The sequence below is a fragment of the Nothobranchius furzeri genome, chromosome 15 (assembly GCF_043380555.1).
Source record: "Nothobranchius furzeri strain GRZ-AD chromosome 15, NfurGRZ-RIMD1, whole genome shotgun sequence".
NCBI lineage: Eukaryota > Metazoa > Chordata > Actinopteri > Cyprinodontiformes > Nothobranchiidae > Nothobranchius > Nothobranchius furzeri.
The window spans coordinates 37010205-37032250 of NC_091755.1; the positions used below are offsets into that span (position 1 = coordinate 37010205).

The following is a 22046-nucleotide window of genomic DNA, read 5'->3' on the forward strand; positions in this document are numbered from 1 at the left end:
GATCAAATTCAATCTCGAATAATGTGTTTCTACTCCTTTTTCTCAACCTGATTTCAGGTGGCTGGTTGGGTTAATTTTCTCTGCAGACGGCTCTTGTTTGAACTCTGGATCTGTTGGAGCCATTTTCTACCAGCTGTACTCTTCCGTGTTGGGGACTTTCCTTCGGGACTCCCACGCGCTTTCCTCCACTGGATGAACACAGGAGCCACGTCCTCCTGGTCTGAGATGTTTTTCCATCTCACCAAAACATGGACTCATTGTCAGGAAATAAATCGTCACGGAGGTGGAAAATGCACAAGACGTAATAGTGAAACCTAAAGACTAATTTAAGACCAGCACCTTTGGAGACTCAATTGATTCCAAGCAAATATAAAGATCTGAAGCAGAAATTTTCGGGAAACACTCAGAACATGTGGACGCTGAAACAAGAAGTTTTCTATAAAAAGGTGAATATTTGTTTGGTAAACGGTTTGTGATGTTAAAGTTTGTTTTTTGTTTCACGTTTTTCTCATCTGATATAACTGCAACTCCTATTTTAACTCCAGTACCTTTCGTAGAGGCAGAAGAAGGTAACTATTCTGTAAAAAGTCAAATTAAAGACAGGAATTAGTGGGACTTGCCTTGTCGGGGCTCTCTCCTCTTTCAAACATCATCTTGAGGTTGGTAATGGGAACCCTGGGCTTCTCCGTGTCAGCCACCTCAGCTGCTGCTGCTCCCTCCTGCCCCTCTGAATCTCTATTCATCACCTCTGAACTGACCCTTCTGGGCTTCTGGGGTAAAGAGGGAGGATGAGGAAGGTGACCTGCATCCCTGGTTTTAACAGGTTATTCTGAACAATAAGACATGACTGCATTCGTGTACACCGAGAGAAAAGGAAAAACAAATGAACATTTATTTCTGTTCAACCTCAGAAGTCTTAAGATCAACTTAACCATAGACTAGCTGACCTTATCACCTCATTTCATATCCACTAAATCTGTCAGACAAATGTTTAATTTAAAACCAACTTTAGTTGCACATGAATTCAAACTGAGCACTCTCACAAATTAGTGTCTGTAGGTCTTAGAGAGAAGGATCCAGGCTGCTGTGTCAGACTATAAATGTGGTTAATGTTGGACTTCTACAACCTCAGTCTAAAACTGCCCCAACAGAACAAAACTAGTTTCAACAGCCTCACACGGCAGAGTGGTTGCATCTCTCACCCACACACACACACACGCGCACACACGAATATATAACCGAAACAGGAACCACAAGCTACACCACAAAAGACGAAAGCTTAAGTTGTTCGGCCTGCACATCTGCTGGAATTAAACAAATAAAACACAAAGTTTTTATGAGCAAAGAGTTAAAAACCTGAGACGACCCAGCTGTCCGGCTATCGCGCGTGCTCGCGCAAGTCTCTGTGCGCATCTGCTGGCCGCCTGAAAATGCTACAAGCTGTCCCAGATGTGAAAGCCTTGAGAAATGATCAGAATGAAGAAGCATGAAGTAACTCGCCCACCCCCTACAAGAGAGGGGAGGAAACCGGGAGAGAAGGGGGCGAAGGTGGGGGTGGGAGGAAAAGAAAATCAGAAACAGACATTCAGTGTGGAGAAGAAGAAAAATAAGTCCAGGAAATGAGAGAAAGGTAAAGAGAGCATGAGGAGAGAGGGGGATGAAAGCTGCTTAAGAACTCCAGAAGGAGAGCACAAACTCAGTCTGGATAAATGATAATTCCCCTAAAAGCTTCTTCGACAGATATTTATATACAGCTGATGTTTATGTTGAGATTAGAGTTAAACCCAAACCTTTCTTCTAACCTGCCACAGAGAAGAACAAGAGCATACGTGATCACCATCCAACTCATTTTAGGCTATTCTCTAAACAGCCTCTGTTCAGTGAAAAAGCGTTTACGTCTGAAGAACCAAGAAGTACCTGAGTTAAGCCAAGCCAAGTTCTGATCGGTATGTGAAACGGTCAGTTTACAAAACTTTACCTGGAATTCTTTATAGCCACCAGCAAATGAGTGCTGAAACTCTGATACACCCAGCAGGGATTTACTCACATTTTGGTTTCAATGACCATGCTATGCAAAACTGATGACACATGTACTAGTGCTTCAACTCAAAGTACTCTACAGCAGGGGGGGTGCGCGAGCTGCCGCTAGGGGGTGCGCAAGGTGAAAAGTGTAATGGCTGCGGAGCTCAGAGAAGTCTGTCAAAAGTCACCATTAGCGTAGCCAGAAACTCATTTGTGGGTGGGCCTAAGAAAATGTAAGTGGACCCAATAAACGTAATTGAAAACAAGTATATTTTGCGTGTGTGTGTGTGTGTGTGTGTGTGTGTGTGTGTGTGTGTGTGTGTGTGTGTGTGTGTGTCCTCCGCACATGCCCTAGCTCAGGGGTTGGCAATCCGCGGCTCTGGAGCCGCATGCGGCTCTTCCAGCCATCTGATGCGGCTCTCTGTGCTTGTAAAATAATGAATGGATATTTAAATAAAATGCTTTATATTTTACTGCATAAATTTTACATCTGTATGCCAATTCTAAATGTAAAGATTGTCTGCGTAAACCTGAACAGTTCCAACCCGGTCTGACTGTGAGACCGGGTTGACGCGTCACGCTTGTGCGTAATCATAGGCGCATTCTGAGCTGAAGACGATGTGAGATTCTGGGACTCTCCTCAGACGCCACATTGGAGACAGGAACAAGCACAATTCAGCCAAAGTTTCATCATCAGGGAACACTTTCTAAGTGACAAGTCTCTCTGAGAGACCGGGTTTGGAAAACGCTCACTTCAGTCGGAGGAATCTTCCCGCCTGCGCTCTGGTTCTGCAACGCGCTCCAAGCCCCTCTCCACATCTTCAGCTCGCTGTGCACCTTATGTACGCGCTGACAGTGAGCTGCGCTGAGCAGTGTCCAGCTCAGATGTTCAGAAGGAAATCTTTTCTTGAGCGATTTAGCTACATCTGCGATGTGCATAACGAATAAAATGTCAGTTCGTCTGCATGCGTCGGGGTAATTCTTTCTATTCTTTCTCCGTCAAAACAAACGGCCAAATACGGGAACTGTGATGGGGCTTCTCCAACAGACTTTAATGTCTAACCCAGTAAGCAGTGACAATGCATCATAAAATCAGTGCAAGCCACAAAGAAGACATACAATGTGATACACCGACATGTTTGTTCACGCAGGCTGAATAAATTTTAAGCTACAATTGTGAGGGTTTTTTTATCCAATGGCACCATCTAGAGCAGGCGTGGGGAACCCTGGTCCTCGAGGGCCGGTATCCTGCATGTCTTTGCTCCAACACTTATGATTCAGTGGTTGACTCACCTGTTCAGCAGCTCATCAGGCTCTGCAGAAGCCTGTTAATCACCTGCTGATTGAAATCAGGTGTGTTGAAGCAGGATTGAAACTAAAATATGCTGGATAGCAGCCCTCCGTGGACCAGGGTTCCCCACCCCTGATCTAGAGGCTGACAAATGTATCAGACCATAAACCACTCTCACCTCTTTTTTATTTACGAACAAAAGCAATGCCTCTAGCTGACAAACAGAGCAAAAACACACTGTTTTACGATTAATATTCTCACACTGTGTGGTTTAATAATTTATATATATTTTAAAGATGTATTTTGTCTGTGAGAAAGGTCTCCAACTGTGCATCTGTCTAGGTATGTCCCTCCTCAAATGCTCGTGCACACATCTGTACTTAAGCAAATGTCTAACGCTATTGGCTAATGTTGAACGACGGTCAACTAAATTTGCATTACAGCCTGGTTTAAAAAAAACATTTTAAGTTTAATAGATCTAGTATATCGTCATGACAACTCTGAGTGTTTGTTTTCTTTTCACTAACAGCGCCTGAAAAACTTTGTTAGCGTTGGGTTAGCATGTAGCTAATGTCTCTCTGGTCTCCGACCGTGGCGAAGGAGCGGAGTATGACCTCACTTCAGAGACCAGGGTGCCCCGCTCCGATCACAGCGGTCTGAGGTACTGCTTGTATTTTTACAGTCCACATTAGAGCTCCACAGGCAACTACAGTCTTGCAGGAAGCCAGACGGCCGCATGGGTCAGCTGCCCGGGAGCTCCATCTTAGCTCTGGGGTTAGCTCAGTTAGCTAGTAGTTACAATGGTTCATTTGTTCGATCTCACCCTCAAAGTCCCTCCCTGAGCTCAACCTCTTTTCCCATTTTTGGATTGTCTAGGGGAGATATGTGACACAGCCAAAACAGAGGTGGTGGAAAAAGTTTTTTTTTTGCCTTAAAATAGTAAAATTTGAGAAACGGGTGGTCCTACATTCAGAAATATTATATGTATGTCTCAGACTAGCTGTTGGCTAATCAGTGGAGTGAATGAAGAAAAGGTTTCTCTGAAATAAGGCTGTTCAGGAAGCCATCTACCATTTATAATTTTAGGACACCAAAACTAAACATTTAACGACGGTGTGAGGGACTGGTTTAAATGTACGGACACAACAAGGAAGTGACCACGCGATCTGCTGGGTTTCCTTAGAAAACTTTAAACTGGAATAATTAACTGAACTCAATGCACTGATAAGTAGGTTCAATTGGAATCACACCCCTTGTGAATTGGCCCTGTGTAAATAAACAAAATTTAGTGTAATCCAATGGTAAGGTACACTGCCTCGCTAAAAATAAATCACCACCTGGCTTTAACTAAGCTAATCAGTAGGAGCTTCCTATTGGATAATTACTGCATGGGTGACATGTTATTTAACCCCAACTGGTGCAATGAGCCGACTCGGAATTCTTTAACAACCATGTGGAGAGACACATCTGGTGGTCATGGAAAAGAAGTTTGATTCAGAAGGGTCAGATCTTTGGCATGCAGCAAGCAGAGAAAACATCTAAGGAGATTGTAGAAACAACTAAAACTGGGTTAAGGACTGTTCAACGCATTGTTAAAAACTGGTCTGATGAGTCCAGATTGGCCACAGCGTCCAGACCTTAACCTCATTGAGAATCTGGGACGTGCTGGAGAAGGCCTTGTGCAGCGGTCAGACTCTACCAACATCAATGCAAGATCTTGTTGACAAATGAATTCAGCACTGGATTTCATGTTCTTTCAACAGCACATTTACAAATAACATAACAAAATACACAGTTGTTGCTGTGAAATTCAACTTTCTAAAAAATACTGTATTCTTGGTTGGATTAAACGAATATCACTTGCACCAGATTTGGATATTTTCATGCTAGGGAAAATGTTAGCATTGAATGGGTTACATTTTCATCCAAACAAAGGGGCTTCAGACTCTGTTCTGGAGGGATTATCAGCTGAGACTGAAGCATCTAAAAAAAGCTGTCCATAACTCAGACAGTGGTTAACTTAAGTCATAAGACTACATTAGGTCTTAATCACATGCTGCCGTTACCACACGGTTTCAAATATGCAACAGTGCTGAAGACTGAAATGCATGCGTGTGCACGTGTGTCAGTAGGTGTGAGAGATGATAGTTTTACACTTGTTTTTATTACATTTGTATGAATTATTGTGCACCTTAAGTTTTTATTTCCCTCTTATGAAATTTTCAATTGAAGTATTTTACAAAAAACTGGAAAATGTTATTTTAATCATTTGAAGGTTGATTTTTAAGAATTGTAATAAGGCACAGGATACTCTGTCCAACTGAAAAACTACTTGCTGCATTTTAAATTCAAATGGGAAAACATGACCGGGGGTGGGGTTCAAATGCTTTGGAGGCAGTTGGTTTTGGAGGAGATTCCAGCTTAGAAAATGAAATGTTAATCCAAAACACTTTCATGATAACACTAAATCATTCAACACAGAAAACAATCATGAGCATTTGTCCAAGTCAACTTGCACTAATGTAATGTAAAGATGGCCAAGAGTAAAAAGAAACGTTGAATAACTCGCCCAGTCAACTTCTTGGATGCTTCATGTTCCCATTCACCTTAAGTGAATGTAATCTTGGCCAGGAGGGGTTGATGTCATCAGGTGGTTGTTATTGTTTATTGGGTATTTGGAGCCTAAACAACTTCACCCTCCTGATGTTGGGTCAGCAGTGGTGGCCAACTCACTACCCATCGTTCTCTCCTGGCTTCCAGCTCACCTCTTCTTTTGCATGTCTGCTCATTGCCCCTGAGAGCATGGTTCCCCTGATTCGTCTAAAACTTTGTCATTTAGCCTCCGCCGTCAAGACAAACTTAAGGAATTTGGGTGTTATTTTTGACCAATCAATGTCTCTTGAAAGTCACTCAAAAACGTTGGTCCGAAACTGTTTTTATCACTTAAGAAATATTTCCAAATTGCAATGCTTGGTGTCAAAACATGAACTTGACATGGATATCCATGCCTTTATCTCCTCCCGTCTAGATTACTGTAACACACTCTTCACATATTTCAACAAAAAGCCCTTGACCGCCTTCAGTTGGGCCAGAACTCTGCAGCGAGGCTCCTAACTGGAGCAAACTGAAGAGCTCACGTCACTCCTATTCTACTGTCTCTGCACTGGTTACCCGTTAGCTTTAGAGTTCATTTTAGAGTCCTGATTATAACTTCCAAAGCTCTACATGGTCAAGCTCCTCCCTATATTACTGAACTGTTAAAGCCTTATGCTCCAACCCGAGCCCTCAGGTCCACCCACCAGAACCTTCTAGACGTTCCAAAGACCAGATATAAAAGTGGAGGTGATCGCTCCTTCCAGACTGTTGCACCCCGACTCTGGAATGATCTTCCTTTTTTCCTACGAAGCATTGACAGTCTGGACACTTTTAAGAAACAGCTAAAGACCCTTCTATTTAAAGCTGCTTTTACCTAAATCCTTAATTTCTTATTTTTAACTAAAATTTGTAAATCTTTCATCTGTTTATGAAATTTTATAATTTTATGACTTAACTTTGTCTGATGTTTATCCAATTCTGTTTTGAGATCATTATGATTTTATGACTTTGTTTTATTTTGTTGTGATCTATGTGAAGCACTTTGTGATTCTATGTCTGTGATAAGTGCTATATAAATAAAATTTAATTATTTACTTCTTTTCTGCTCCATAACCAACAAAAGGGTTTCTCCGCTGCTTTTCCCATTCTACGAATTGCCAACTTCCCATCCCTCTCAGTCACTCCCAAGGCTGTAAGCATTAACCACACCGACTGTGCAAGGAATTCTATGCAGATGACTTCTATGAGGAATTGCCATGCCTGCTATCCCATGCCTCTGCAATCCAACAGGAGGTCTTGGTATTTGACACTCTTTCGAAGGCCTATTCACACCCCTCCTCCAATGGGACCGTAAGTTCTATGAGGATGATTCTTTAAATCTTCTCCAGACTGTGGCAAGGTGGAGAAACGAGGGCCCGGGTGGGATTTGATCCCCAACTCCCGGGTGAGAGGCATGCTCGCTAACCAGTCAGCCAAAGGGGCATCCCCTTGGCCAAGTAGCCAGGGCGCTTGATCAATCGGGGCACTGTGACAGGACGCTCCCACTGCCACAAGACCATAGAACCACATCCGGCTTCAGAGATATCTGTACAATCTGGGGGAACTTCAACCTTCCCTGCAAGTCAACCTTTAATTCCCATAATCTATCTGCAAGCAGCCCAGTACATGCTTTTGGTGCAGATGTGGATTTCTCCACCTCCTTTACGAAATGGGTTGCTCTTATCAGGGATGGTCGACGTTTCTTCCTCCTCTCCTGATCTAGCACATTGGCAAGTGTCGAAAGCACCATGTTGGGGTGCCACCTGTACAGTCTTTGCTCTAGTGCTGTTCTGCACCCAGAAAAAAATCCAAATATTTTTATTTTGCCAAAGATAATGTCAAGCTAAACATCTTTAATAAGTGAGCTGTATTTCATGGTTTATGAATGTATTTTGGTATGTTAGGGCTTTGAGAATTTAATTGTGATTTTTCTATACTGCAATTTTATGTTGAAGTGAAATGGGTGTGTGTGTGTGTGTGTGTGTGTGTGTGTGTGTGTGTGTGTGTGTGTGTGTGTGTGTGTGTGTGTGTGTGTGTGTGTGTGTGTGTGTGTGTGTGTGTGTGTGTGTGTGTGTGTGTGTGTGTGTGTGTGTACGATGAGCACAATACGTGTATGTATATAAAATGTGATGATTGTATGAGATGAGACCCCAGGAAGAATAGCGGCTATATGTCAGCAGCTAATGGGGATCTAAATAAACAAACAAACAGGATGTGCATTATGGCGCCTCTATCCCAACATGACGGGTCTTCTCTCATACCCCACTTGTACAAATTTGTTGAGGTTGGGAGAGTGCGTCTGCCATCGGCAAGAAAGTGATGCAGAATGGCTCCAGTCTCCACATCACCGCCAAGGTGATTTTCCTCTTGGGGAAGTCCATTTTTGTCCATGCTCCCTCCTGAAAAGCTCTTGACCTTCGCCTTTCATTTTACAAGTTTCGTACTTCCTCTTGAATCATGGCTCGCCTCTCCCTGGAATCGGTCTTTCCATGCACGCACACCAATGATGTCACGTAGCCTCAACATACTTGTGCGACTGATGAGTCAGCTTCCCACTTATGTCCTGACCTTGTAGTGGCTCCTGCTCGTCTGACTTGTTTATCCTGAGTCTCTGTATGTCACTACGACGTACTTTTCAACTTCCACCACTGATAACAGACAAAGTTGGAGCTGCCCTGATTTTATGTAGAGACCAACAGCAGAAACACTTGGAGGGATTCCCAAAAACCTCCAGAGATACTTGATGATCTTCTCCAATCCTTCGACACATGTGACATTTTGTACACAAGTCCTGGCAACAAGCCATGTTGACAGAGCCATGCTTTAAACCTCCCTGGAAGCCTCGATTTTTATGATCCTTCAAGAATTTTTCCATTTGCTTCTCCGTACTAGTGACACATTATTCCCATTACTTAGCGAATCATCAAACCAGTTTCTGAGACACTCTTTTAGATTTTCCTCTATTGTTTGCATCACTTTGTCCTGTACACACAGCTTCAATCTGCTTCTCACCTCCCCCTTCATACTACACTTCTGGACTTCTTTGCCTTGAACTTCATTTTGGCCCATTTTATCATGTGTTCCAGAAATCTTGGCACCCCTTTTGCCTCCACATGGGTTGTGGTCATCACGGCAAGGTCATCTATGTAGCCTTTTACAGGTTGTTGTCAAATACCTGAGTCCATTTTTGGCTCTGGGCTTACTTCTCCACCCGTTATTAGGAGGTTCATTCCCATTACAAAGAGAAAGGGGACAAGGTACATCCAGTTACAATGCCTTCTTCCAGATGCTGCCACTGAGTTGTAAGCTGGGCTATCCTGAAACTTAGCTAGATTGCTTCCTAATAGCAGCTGATTTATCTTTTTATGCGCTGGGGGGTGGTGTTGTAGTCCAGTGCTGCTTTGACGAAGGTATGAGGGATTGAGCCATATGCATTAGCCAGATCCAGATAGACACCAATTACCCCCAGATTCCACTACCTCCGCTCCGCTCCGCTCCGACACGAACGCCGGAGCAAAATCGGTCCCGTTGTAGTCAATCAGAGCAATTCCACTACTGCGGCCGTGCTCCAGCAGTGCGGCGCCGTGCGCCGCCCTCTGTTCCGGCGTCCGGCAAAAATAGAATCGATCCTATTTTTGCCGGACGCCGGAGCACCTCCGCAGTCAATGGACAGAAATCACAAACGCCCAACAGGAAAAGGAGCAAGCACAACTTCCGTTTTTCACAATAAATCGATAAATAAAAGTCGTTTTTTGTTTCATATGCACAGGTTTAACAACTTTTAACAACTATCAATGGCGGCTGAAGTTTAAATGCACAAAAGTAAGCCATAAATACAGTTTCTACTATCAAAGTAGTCGCCCTTTGTTGATCCAAACACTGCTGATCTCTCAACACAAATGATGGGCAGATTAAACAGTTCAGTTCGATGCTTCTCCCACACAACCGGTGTTTGGATCTAACTTCTGCGTTTATTGCTCGGACTGTATCGCAAGATCTCGAAAATCCCGCGCATGCCTGTTTGCCCCCCTCAGGTCTCCGCACCGGAGCGGAGCCGTTGTAGAGCGGGTACCAGTAAAAATTGAGTTCGGAAGCGAGCGGCTGCGGAAGGCGGGGGCGGAGCGGAGGTAGTGGAATTTGGGGGTTACCTTGCCTTTTCAGGATTTGGCCTCTTGAATCATCTGAGAATGTGTTCCAGCCTTAGGTGTGTTCTTGCTGTGTCGTTCTAATTCCATATTGTCGTTCTTTTTTTAAAACACAAAAACGGTTTTGTTACCTGTTGACGCTACGTTTCGCCGACGGCTGCCGGCTTCTTCAGGCTGACGCTGATGGTGGCGCGTCCCTTCCTTCTCCGTTCATCTGCGGGCAGCAGAGGACCATGAACAGGGACGACGGAGTTTACACGCTGGACCACGCATGGGACTGCATCGTCGGAGAGGGGACAGCGGGCAGTAGAGGGCGGCAACGTCCTCTGCTGCCCGCAGATAAACGGAGAAGGAAGGAACGCGCCACCATCAGCGTCAGCCTGAAGAAGCCGGCAGCCGTCGGCGAAACGTAGCGTCAACAGGTAACAAAACCGTTTCTGTGTTTTAAAAAAAAGAACGACAATATGTGTTCCAGCCATCCTGCAATGACAGGAACTTCACCGTTCTGAATGAAGGTATTGACAAATCCATTCCTTGTCATAGATAATGTCATCCTTTTGGTCAGAACAGAAAAGAAGACCTTGAATTTATTAAACACAGTTTGAAATGCTGTTTATAAACACAGCTGACTTCAACAATATCACCAATATCTGTTTAACTTTCGTTAGCAGCACTGTCTAAGATCAGAACGGAAATCTAAAATGAGCATTCGCAAGCGATCGAGTTAAACACACTGGTGATTTAAGGACATCTGTTTGCACAAATCTTGAGAGAAACTGTTTTCCTGCTTTGTGATTTGTTTTATGCACTTTTTACTGTATTTCGTGTGTATTACACTAATTATTTAATTTGATGCACATTCGATCCAGGAACCTGGCAACTCGTTTTAGATGCAAGTGCATCAATATCTGGGCTAAGGAAAGTGTTCAGGGAAAAAACTACTGTGTTTAGTTCATCTTCATCAAAGGTCAACTATATGCTGCTCATAGTGCACGGAGTTGGGTCAGTGTGTCAGGGAGGAAAGACACAGTCATACTCTGACTTGAGTGTGTTGCAACGCTGGAATTCAACCAGCTCTGGAGGCTGGCTGGTGCGCTTTCCAGGTCAACTGTGAACACAATACTGAGCTGTTGAAATCTGGACTTCTGAGCTTTAAAGTTAGAAAATCGCAAAGGAAGAGGAGTATTTCAGTTGGTCCAAGACTGATGAGAGTACAGCACGGATGCAAAAAGACTGAACAGAAAAGGAGGATGCAATAACGCTGCAAAGCACTATGGGATTTTTAGCATTTTCTGCAAATGCGTCAAATATAAATAGACTGTGGACCAGATTTGGCCCGAGGGCCAGAGTTAGACACCTGTGCCTTATGAGACCATCATGGCTTAATTTAGTCATTAGTCATTAGTTTAGTTTATTTCAAACAAAGAAAACATACATATTTTTTTTAAATACCACAAACAGAAAAAATACATATCATCCCTTCTTCTCTGTTTGAAAAGGAGTAGGCTGAAGTGGAAACTTATATATCCCTACCCCTTTATACAAGTAATTTTTACTTGTTTACTAAATCTAACACAAAACCTACATTAAAACAAATAAAATGGTACAAGTCACCAAAAAACCCCAAATTATATGGAAAAAAAAACAAAAAAAGAAAAAAAAAACATCTTTTTACAATTGATACAATTTACTTTTCCTTGGAATAAAGGACACCCACATAAATCATCTATTTTCCACTATATACTTGTTCAGAATATGTTTTTTATAATTCATTTTAAACACATTTATAGTTGTACTTACTTTGATTTCTTCTTCTAAATTGTTCCATAATTTAACCCCAATTATTGTGATACACATCTGTTTTAATGTTGTTCTAAACTTATGTATCTTTAAGTTTAGTGTCCCTCTCAGGTTATATCCTCCTTCTCTCTCTGTGAACAGTTTCTGTTTTATGACAGACACACACACACACACACTTCTCTGCTGTAACTATCGTGTGATTCAGAAGGAAAGATGGCACCAAAGTACTTTCAGGTACAGGTGCAGAGGTCTACAAAACTTAGGAGCACCTACCGTTTTCTTCTCTCTGCTCCCTCCCTCTGCAGCTTTCTGGTATCTGTGAAGGATGAAGGCAATGAGGACAAGTTTGAACCAGAAACAGCTGCATGACTCAGTCGGGAAATAGAATGAAACGTTTCTGCTGCACATCAGTAACATCAGGTTATCTGCATGAAAAATCTTGAGCCGCATTATGTTGAGCATCACTACGACTATATTGACTTTTGTTGGGGCTTAAATGACTTCCTCTCTCATCTCAGCTTCCTTTTATATTCAAGTGCATGCTGACCAAACACGGACCTCGGATCAGTTTCCTGAAACACTGAACACACACAACCAAAAACATTTCAGCTTTTTAACAATGAAACCAGGTATGTGACTCAATATAAGCCTGCTCTAAATAAAGTCAGCATTCTATAGATGTGTTGGATAAAAACTGATATTACTGTTAATAATGCCTTTAATGGTTAGACATCTGGAGGTTAAACGAAGGTTCATCCATTTCTATTTCTCTGGGAACGGACAGGCTTTTGTAAGCTCTAACGGGAGGATCGTCCTTGCCCTCGGTACCAGACTTGGTGCTGCCTCCTTATCAGTAGTACTCTGGGTCATGGGCCAGACAGCTCTGTTGTTTTAGAAATTGCACCTGGAGTGCCTTCCTGCCTGAGAGGCTGTGAGAACTGTGTGTGCGTTTATCTTCTTGTGTGGCTGCTTAATAAATACTCTTGGAGGACTTTGTCAGATGAGAGTGAAGTGTCAGACCTCTGTGTGGTGTGTATTTCATGTCTCCACCTTGCAAAGTCTAAATTGTTTTGTTGGTCGATTATTGGTTTATGGTTTTGATCAGCTGATTATTATAACCCCTGCGTGTCGAACTTTCCCTAAGGTAATCCTGGATGGGAGACAAAATTACCAAACATTATGAAACATCATTTCATGTTTTATCATCATGTACAGAAATTTGACGAAAGGATATTTGTAAAATACGAACTCACACAATTCTCACTGGTAACTCCGTCCGACTTAGGTCTAAAGAATATGAATATGATGGTCCATCTGCACGAGCAACATCTCATAAAGTCATTGTTTTAATTGATCATCTGGATCACATGACTAATGCATTTTGTTCCAGAGGCGGGACATTGGAATGCTAAAGGTTTAAAATTGATTACCAGAAAAATGCTTGTAGCTGTGCAAGTGACACCAGTATAATGAGCACAGCTCATGCAAGGAGAGCAGTGCTGCCACCTAAAGGTCAGAGGGAGAAAGCACAGCCATCCACTCATTTTACAAGGCTGTAACTTGGTGAGGTGAAAGGAAAGGCAGACCACAAAGACAAAACATCTCAGTTTCACTCAGGAAAGTCAACAAAAACCTGAAGGAGCCACAGATGAACTGGAGTGACTGGTTAGTGTATCCTTGAGGTCAAGCAATGGCTAGCTGACAACTTCCTCCATCTTAATGACTCCAAAACTGACTTAATCATTTTCAGTCCTTACAGTACCACGGCAACTCAACAACCTGACCTCAACTATCTCTCACCTAATGTATCCTCTGTAATCTCCAACCTTGGAGTAAAAATGGACCAGGCTCTGAAGATGGATGCCCAGGTCAATAACAGTTAAATCATGTTTTTACCAACTAAGACGCATCTCAAAACTAAAGCACATCCTGAGTGTACGTCTTCTGAAATCCGTGGTCCACACTTTTATCACTTCAAGGCTGGATTACTCCAACTCCTGCTTATACGGCATCAGTAAAGCAGCTCTTTCTAGACTTCAGCTGGTCCAGAATTCTGCAGCTAGGTTGCTGACTGGAGCTGACAGAAGACAACACATTTCTCCAATTCTGAAATCTCTCCACTGGTTGCCCGTGCAGTTCAGGATAAACTTCAAAATTATGCTTCTCACTTACAAATCCTTGAACCATCAAGCTCCTCCATATCTGTGTGAACTTGTCCATTACTACAACCCGCCGCATGCTCTCAGGTCTGAAGATACGCTCCTCCTAGCTGTTCCGAATGCTCGTTTAAAAAGCCGTGGAGAGAGGGCTTTCTCTGTCTGTGCACCGAAGCTGTGGAACGCATTACCACTGCCAGTGAGGCTAGCACCAACAGCTAGCATTTTTAAATCACGCCTGAAAACTCACTACTTCAACCTAGCTTATACCACATGATTATGGACCTCACTGACATCTGCACTGTTTATAAATGGACTTCACAATTATCGACTTCCGTACTATTGAGGTTCTTTGTAAAATGTTTTTTCCTATTTTTATTTCACCCTGTGTCTTATTGATTTTTAGCTGTTATTTTTGGGAATTTTGTTGTTTTTCCTTTTTATCTTTTATCTGTGTTCGACATGTTTATATAACGCCTGTTTAATTAACTAACATTTTTAGTGTACAGCGCCTTGTTTGGTTGTAATGCCTTGTGAATGCGCTTTATAAATAAAATTGGATTGGATAGTGTTGAAGGGTGATTCTTAGAGAAAAGAAAAACCTGGGAACAGCCGAGAGGTCAAAAAGCGTCGGATGAAAACCAGTGACCTAATTTCTAATTAGAAGCTGGAGATAAAGTGAACAGAAACAGTTCAGCTTCTGGTCAATTATTAATCTGTTGGTGGAAAACCCGAAGCAGGACGAGGCATACCTGGCGAAGCGTTCTGCGATGGCGGTGTTTTTGCCCCGGGCAGAAACGATGGACAGCTCCTTGGCGGTGACCCTCAGCGACTGGGACGCCCACTGCCTGCGACTGAATGGTGCAAAGGAGGCCATCTTTGGCTTGTTTCTCAGCTATCCGTTTGCGTGCACGCTTTCCAGGAACTCACTTAACCAAGAGAACACAAAAGAGACCAAAAAAGCCATTTGAATGGTGTCGAGTTCACTTCCTTCTTTGCAAATTTGCTGAACTAAAACAAGCAGACAAAGGGTTTGGGTTCCTTCCTGTACATTCATATTGGTTCAGTGCCCTCCTCACACCGCTGAATAAGTCATGCTTACATGGCTTCTTTGTGGGTAAACTGGCTTCACACCAAGAGACCAGTTCAGACCTCTGAACATACAAAACCTCACTGAGCAGTTGATCGTTTGTCAGACTAAAGCGTCTGAGATAGAAATTCAATAGGAAGACGTCATCAGACCCACTGACCATCTGTTCCCTGCTCAACCTGAGCCCTGAGGCAACAACCAGTGACATGACAACCGGTACGCTCACATCCCACCCATACGCCTCAGTCTACACACCATTTCATATGACACACACACACACACACACACACACACACACACACACACACACACACACACGTCTCGTCTCAGCTTCACAGCCCCAAGGGCAACAACAGGCAGCTACATGTAAATAACTCATCTGTGACTTACCGACACACACACACACACACAAGGGCCTCGCGGGTCTGGACCCAGGGCTCCACCTCCGGTGGGCTGATCTCTGACTTAGCTCGACCCGTTTCAGGGCTAATCAACAGTAGCAAAAGAAATGTATTAGTTTTCCACTTTCTACAGGTAAAACGTTGCCCTACAAGCAGTAGTTATTGTTTATTGCCGTTATTTTTAGGATTTAACTAAATAATTTAGGATCAAGTAAAAATCTTTTTTTAACGGTCGCACGGAAGGCTGTGGAGCATCTCTTCATTTCCTTGATAAAATCTAAAAATGTTAACATTTTAACTAAAGGAACAATAAAACCATGTGATAAATCAGAGTCTAAGAAGAGTTTCACAGCTTTCTTGATATAATTACATCCCAAAAATTCCAAGTGTGTTATGGAGAATTAGGAATTCTGAAGAAACAACAAAGCCAACACAGTGGGATGTAACTCTCCCCTCCTACGCTAAAGCAGCACACCCAAAGCTCTGAATCCCTCTGATGTAAAAGCTACCTTACAGCTCATCACCTCCCGCTATCAAAATACAAATGAGGAAAGCTGGGAATGCCAAATGTCAGTTTGAGATTATAAACAAAGCAGATGCACTAAAACGCCGGTCTCACAAAGGGAAGGGACCATAAAAATAAAATGACACAGCCCAGAAGTGAGACCTCAAACTACAAAGCCCCAACTGTTACATGGATGTGCAGTTCTTACGTTTTGGAGAAAGGAAAAGGTTCAGCTCGGCACCCTTCCTCCACTCCTCTTCATCAACGACAAACCGTAAGAGAACAAAACACGGCGTGGAAACAGATCCACGTACCTGTGAGTAGCTCGGCCGTTTCCAAAGTCCAACACGCGTGTTTCCTCACCAGCGGCCTCAGCCTGCACTTTAAAAGGTGATGTAGCACAGCGTGACTAGTCCCCCTGAACTCCTCAGCCAATTAAAACGTAGCACTCGCCTACACCTGACAGGTATGGTTGCTACGCCTACGCTAGTCAGCAGTGGGTTTAAAGAGGGAGAGCGAAGCCAGAGGGAATGTGACGCGAGACTCTGGACAACATGTCTGGAACGGCAGGCAGGGAGGAGATGTGTGTGTGTGTGTGTGTGTGTGGGGGGGGGGGGTCCTGATCTCACACGAGATTCCAGGAAGCTCATCAGCTCCTGGCTGCTGACTTTCTCATGGGGTCAACAATCTACAGGATGTGACTCATAATACCAGCTGATTTAAGAGACATGGAAGCATGCCCATGCATGCATGCGTGCGTGCGTGTGCGTGTGTGTGTGTGTGTGTGTGTGTGTGTGTGTATGGGCACATGCGTGTTTGACTAACTTGAATTGTAAGAATTTAAATGATTTTTTAAAACAAAAAGATAAAAAAAAATTCTAACAGGCTTGGAGATCTCATGCAGCGTCTTTGGACTCAGCATAAAAACATCCGTTTGAAATCTAAATTTACATCTTCTGTAATTCCAGTAATCCTAATATGGGTTATTTTAGGCAGATTTTTACGTTCCTTAAATGCTGCATGTTCTGCAAACATACTTACACAGAAAATCAGCTGACTTCTCTTTCTCAGTCGGAGCTAATTTGTGGGACCAGATCTTCTACGTGGACGTTTTCACTTCCTGACTCATAACGTTCAAGTTAATCAGAAATGGAAAGAGAAAAGAAAACCCTTCTGTTAGCTGTCTGAAGCACATTCGAATCAGCTGACTCAGCATTGGCCCTCACAACCAGTGTTTTTCTTTATAACCGACATACATTAAAGCTCTTTTGGACCATTGATGCTTTCCACAGCAAAAAGAATCAGATTAACCTGATTAAACTGACAACATTTCTGTTTCATCTCATTATTCACCAGGTGCTCTTAAACACAATCCGGCCCGTTTTCCCATATTAAACTGAACTAGGATTATAGTGTGTGCAGAGACAGCATTTATGAGTAACAAACATCTGTAACGTGTGGTTTTTATGTGAGGAGTTGTCTGATTCTGAAGGAAAACAGGACAGGTCAGCGTACTGAAACACATTTAGAAAACAGACACGGGTCACCCAAGCGGGGGCCTGGGACCCCCCAATGGGGTCTCCACAGTTTTGTCTGAGCTGAGGTTAGCGTAAGAATTATATTCCTAAAATCCCAATAACACACCCTACAGTACAATCAAAACCCAAAACAAAAGTTGAACCTCTGTACGTCGAATAGTGTGTAAAGGATCACGTTTAACACGTGTAGGAGTTGGGGGTCCTCAAGGAAAATAGATTTATACTTTTTTACAGTGATGAATCATATAAATGGACACAGTAGTTCCTGTGGAAAGTGGTTCTTCCGGTGACTCCTTCGTTCTGCTGGGGGACTTTAACGCTCACGTGGGCAACGACAGTGAGACCTGGAGAGGTGTGGTTGGGAGGACCGGCCCCCTCATCTGAATTCGAGTGGTGTTTTGTTATTGGACTTCTGTGCCAGTCATGGATTGTCCATAATGAACACCATGATCAGACACAAAGGTGTCCAGATGTGCTCTTGGCACCAGGATACCTTAGGCCGCAGCTCGATGATCGACTTTGTTGTCGTTTCACCTGACCTGCGGCCGCATGTCTTGGACACTCGGGTGAAGAGAGGGGCGGAGCTGTCAACTCAACCTGGTGGTGAGTTGGCTCAGATGGTGGGGGAGGATGCCGGTCAGACCAGGCAGGCCCAAACGTATTGTGAGGGTCTGCTGGGAACGTCTAGTGGAGTCTCCTGTCAGAAGAAGTTTCAATTCTCAACTTTGACAGAACTTCCAAAATGTTCCGGGGAGGCGGGGGAAATTGTGTCAGAGTGGGCTGTGTCCCGTGCCTCCATTGTTGAGGCGGCCGACCAGAACTGTGGGTGCTGGGTTGTCGGTGCCACCAACGGTTAGGGATGCAGTCAAGCTGAAGAAGGTCCTATAGGGTCTTTTTGGTCTGTGGGACTCCAGAAGCAGCTGATGGGTACCAATCCCAACTCCCCTTTCAAGAAAAACTAAAATGCAGGCTGGATGATGCTAGAGGTCAGAATTCTTCTCCTTTTTTGATTCCTGCAGCAGATCGGTGCTTAAAATAGATTTTTATTATGTAGATTCCAACCGGACAGTGTAGAGAAACTGCAGTTAGACAGCTCTACCTCCATTTCAGATGAAGGAGAAAACGTTTAATAAATATCTGCTGTGACCAGCTGCTGATAGGAATGGAAGGATTAGTCAAGTCTCTGCTGGAAATCAAAAAATAGTTTTCAGATTGGTTTCTGTGCTGGAGGCAGAAGCTGGAGGAGAGGACTCATCCTGAGTCAGAGCTCAAAACGCTGATCTGGGATTTCATCGTGACATCCGACGGGCCTGACTAAATGCTGGGTTTGTTTTTATTTGTAAACTGGTTCAAAACAGGAGGAGGAATAAGTTTATATTAATTTATGTACAGATGTAGTGAATCTGATGTTGAAAGCTACACCGACTTCTTAGATAATCAGGATAAATGCTGAAGAACAGAAGAGTTCTGATGAAAGGGGATAACTTACTTCAAATTAGACTCCTAGACACACACACACACACACACACACACACACACACACACACACACACAAATTTAGGTAATGAGGGTAAAAGAGTTTATGTTACATTTTCAACACATTTAAAACCAAGTTTAAGACCAAATGACTCCAAATTATGCAGACATATCTCTAAAGCAGGTATGTCCAACCCTGGTCCAACCCTAGATCTCTAGCCTGGCTTGCCGGACTCGTCCTCTGTTTAATTCTGCACAGAGAATGATTCATCATCATTATCATCATCCTCCTCCTCCCAATCATTCTCTGTGCAGAATTAAACAGGAAAAGTCTGCAGGCCAGGCTCCAAGATCTCCTATCCAGCATGTTTTATAGGTTTCCCTGCTGATTCAGTGGCTGAAACACCTGTTCAGCAGCTCATCAGACTCTGCAGAGGCCTGCTAATCACACGTGATTTAAATCGGGTGAATCGAAACAGAGAAACATCTAGAACATGCTGAACAAGGGATCTTGAGGACCGGGCCTGGACACACCTCCAAAGGTTGCAGAACCTCAGTCAGATGAAAGCTTGAGGCTATTTCATTCTGCATGGATCCTTTAAAAATTGTTGGTCATTGAGAATTAGAAATAAACGCAAACAAAAGATTTTAGGGTAAATGAAATGCTCAGTCAACTCTGTCCTTACGGTAATTTGATGACGTAACGCGTTTTAATTAAGTTTCTATGCAAAAAAAAAAAACTTCACTGTAACAGAAATAATGTGCCTCAGGTGAACAGAAACATGTCCCAGTCGTGGTGGGCGCTACCTGCTGGACACGAACTCAAACGGCCTATTGAACACTTAGTTACTGGTAGGGCCTCGCTTGTTGCTTTCTACCTGTGACAGGTACACCTAGCAGAAGCTGCTCCGCTGTAAAATAGTACGCAATCATCTTGTCTGTGGAAGTTTATGTTTCATGTGGAGAAATCCGCTTCTGCCAAAGTAGTTTCCATCATGTCTTACTCACCTGAGCGCTGATGAGACGGTCTGCTACTCACACACCTGCAGGCTACTGTTACCTCACACACCTGACGCGCTGGAAGAAGGCACGGCGCCATCAACAGGCGGAGTGACGTATCCGTCCGCCACACGACTCACTGGTTTGCTTACAGTGTGACTCCGCGCAAAAATACTGAATTTATTGATGCAGCCCAGTCAAAACAAAGTCACCACCTGGATTTTACTGCGAGCACGGGTGATTAACTTTCCGCTGGAAACAAGTTATTTTAGTGATGGGAACAGGGGCGCCTCCAGAAAATTTAGATGGGGTGGCCAGATGGGGCCAGGAATTTTTGGGGTGGCACACCACATTGGTCCTTGTGGTAACTCTGGGAGAGTTTAGCCTGTGGCGATGTATTGCTCCTTTATTCGTTTTTATTTTTATTTTTAAAAAGTCCATATCCAAAACATTTAAAGTAGCTTTCCAGAGTTTTCTACTTTCAGAAATTATGTATGGTTTTTCAGAAATATGTAAAAGTGATTCTCGTATCATGTACTGTGATAAAATGTAAACAATGCGTCTTTAAAAAAATATATTTATTTATTTTTTTGTTAAGCACACCCCATGCCCCGCAGAGCTCCATGCAACAGGAAACTGAGCACCGACTAGAACTAACCAATAGCATTAGACTACTGCTTAGATGCTTCAAATTTAAGGAGTACCTTGGCTGATCCAGCGTTGATGAACTTTTCACGGACAAGAAAGTCTCTAAAATATAAATATATGAGAACACAACAGAACGTGAGAATAATACTCATAAAACAGCGTGTTTTAGCTGTGTGTCGGCTACAGAAGCTCATTTATAAACAAGAAGCGTGAAGTTGTCATCTTAAAAAACACAGAGGAACAGAGTTTTTGTGTGATATGCTTGTCAGCCACTAGATGGTGCCATCGGATAAGAGAAATACTCCGAAAAGAGACGTTCACTTACATTTTGCAAACACAAACAATTCAGAAAAATACAGCTCAGTTATTTAAAATGTTTTCCAAATTTTATTTAAAAATGTATTTAGGTTCATTCACCTGTGTTGCTGTGTTTACAAAAACTATGAAGATAAAAAAACGTTGTTAAAATGGCGAGCAGCAGAAGCACACACACACACACACACACATATATATATATATATATATATATATATATATATATATACTCTGATTATTTCTTTACTCATTGTGTTATTTTTATTTTGTTTAATTATGTAATGAATAAACAAGATCAATTCATGGTTTGACTGAAGATTAATATGAATTATTAACACTGGCTTTTCCTGGAGGGGCCAGCAATTTGCCACCCTGGCCACCCCTTTGGGGCGCCCTTGGATGGGAACTCCGGCTCGGTGCTTGGCTCAGCTCACTTTTGACTTTCAAACATGTTTTGTTTCTTAAATTAATTTATTACCAGAAATTATGCAAAATTGTGTACAAAACTGAATTGTATATAATATCAAATGTTTATAAATAACTTATTTTATTGAACATGAAGCAGAGTGCTACAAAAATTCATTTTAAAGTGATACTTTGAGACTTTTTTCATACCGGTATTTTTAAATCATTTTCTTGAGCCAGTATGTGCTAAAATGACTCTTGGTTGATGAAAGTCCACTAAATTGAGCTGACGTACCTGGCGCTGTATGTTTTGGATCATGAACACAGCTGGTTTGTGTAATTTAGTGATGAATCACTCATGTATACATCAATGGAGGCTGAGGAGACGTTTACGTTGTTAAAAAGACAAATGCACAGCAAGGAGGAAGTTTCTGATCTTCAGTGAGCTCAAAGGGCTCCAGACTTCTTCAGGACATGATGATCCATCTCTCTGACAACAGAGCCAGCAAGACTGCAACACTTTCAGCTGGAACCAGGTTTCTGCTGCTTCTTTCATGGAGCTCCCAGATTTTCCAGAGTAATTCGATAAAGGAGGCTGAAATGTTCTCATTCTAAACAGTT

General features: G+C 42.8%; 1 protein-coding gene across 8 annotated transcripts in view; it reads right to left on the bottom strand.

The window, feature by feature from the left end:
- Nucleotides 1-20173, bottom strand: part of lima1a (LIM domain and actin binding 1a) — a 32959-nt gene extending 12786 nt beyond the window's left edge. Inside the window, exons 1-5 of one of the 8 annotated variants that reach the window (XM_070545203.1) lie at nt 16359-16552; nt 15529-15624; nt 14801-14977; nt 12166-12208; nt 621-770 (exon numbers count right to left, since the gene is read on the bottom strand). In XM_070545203.1, coding sequence (XP_070401304.1) covers nt 621-770; nt 12166-12208; nt 14801-14925 — 318 coding nt within the window. In that variant the 5' untranslated portion in view covers nt 14926-14977; nt 15529-15624; nt 16359-16552. Of the gene's footprint in view, nt 1-620; nt 771-1356; nt 1935-12165; nt 12209-14800; nt 14978-15528; nt 15625-16358; nt 16553-17085; nt 17101-20066 lie in introns of those variants that run through there. The other 7 variants (XM_070545200.1, XM_070545202.1, XM_070545201.1 and 4 more) reach the window with 7 other exon arrangements.
- Between the last annotated feature and the right edge of the window lie 1873 nt (nt 20174-22046).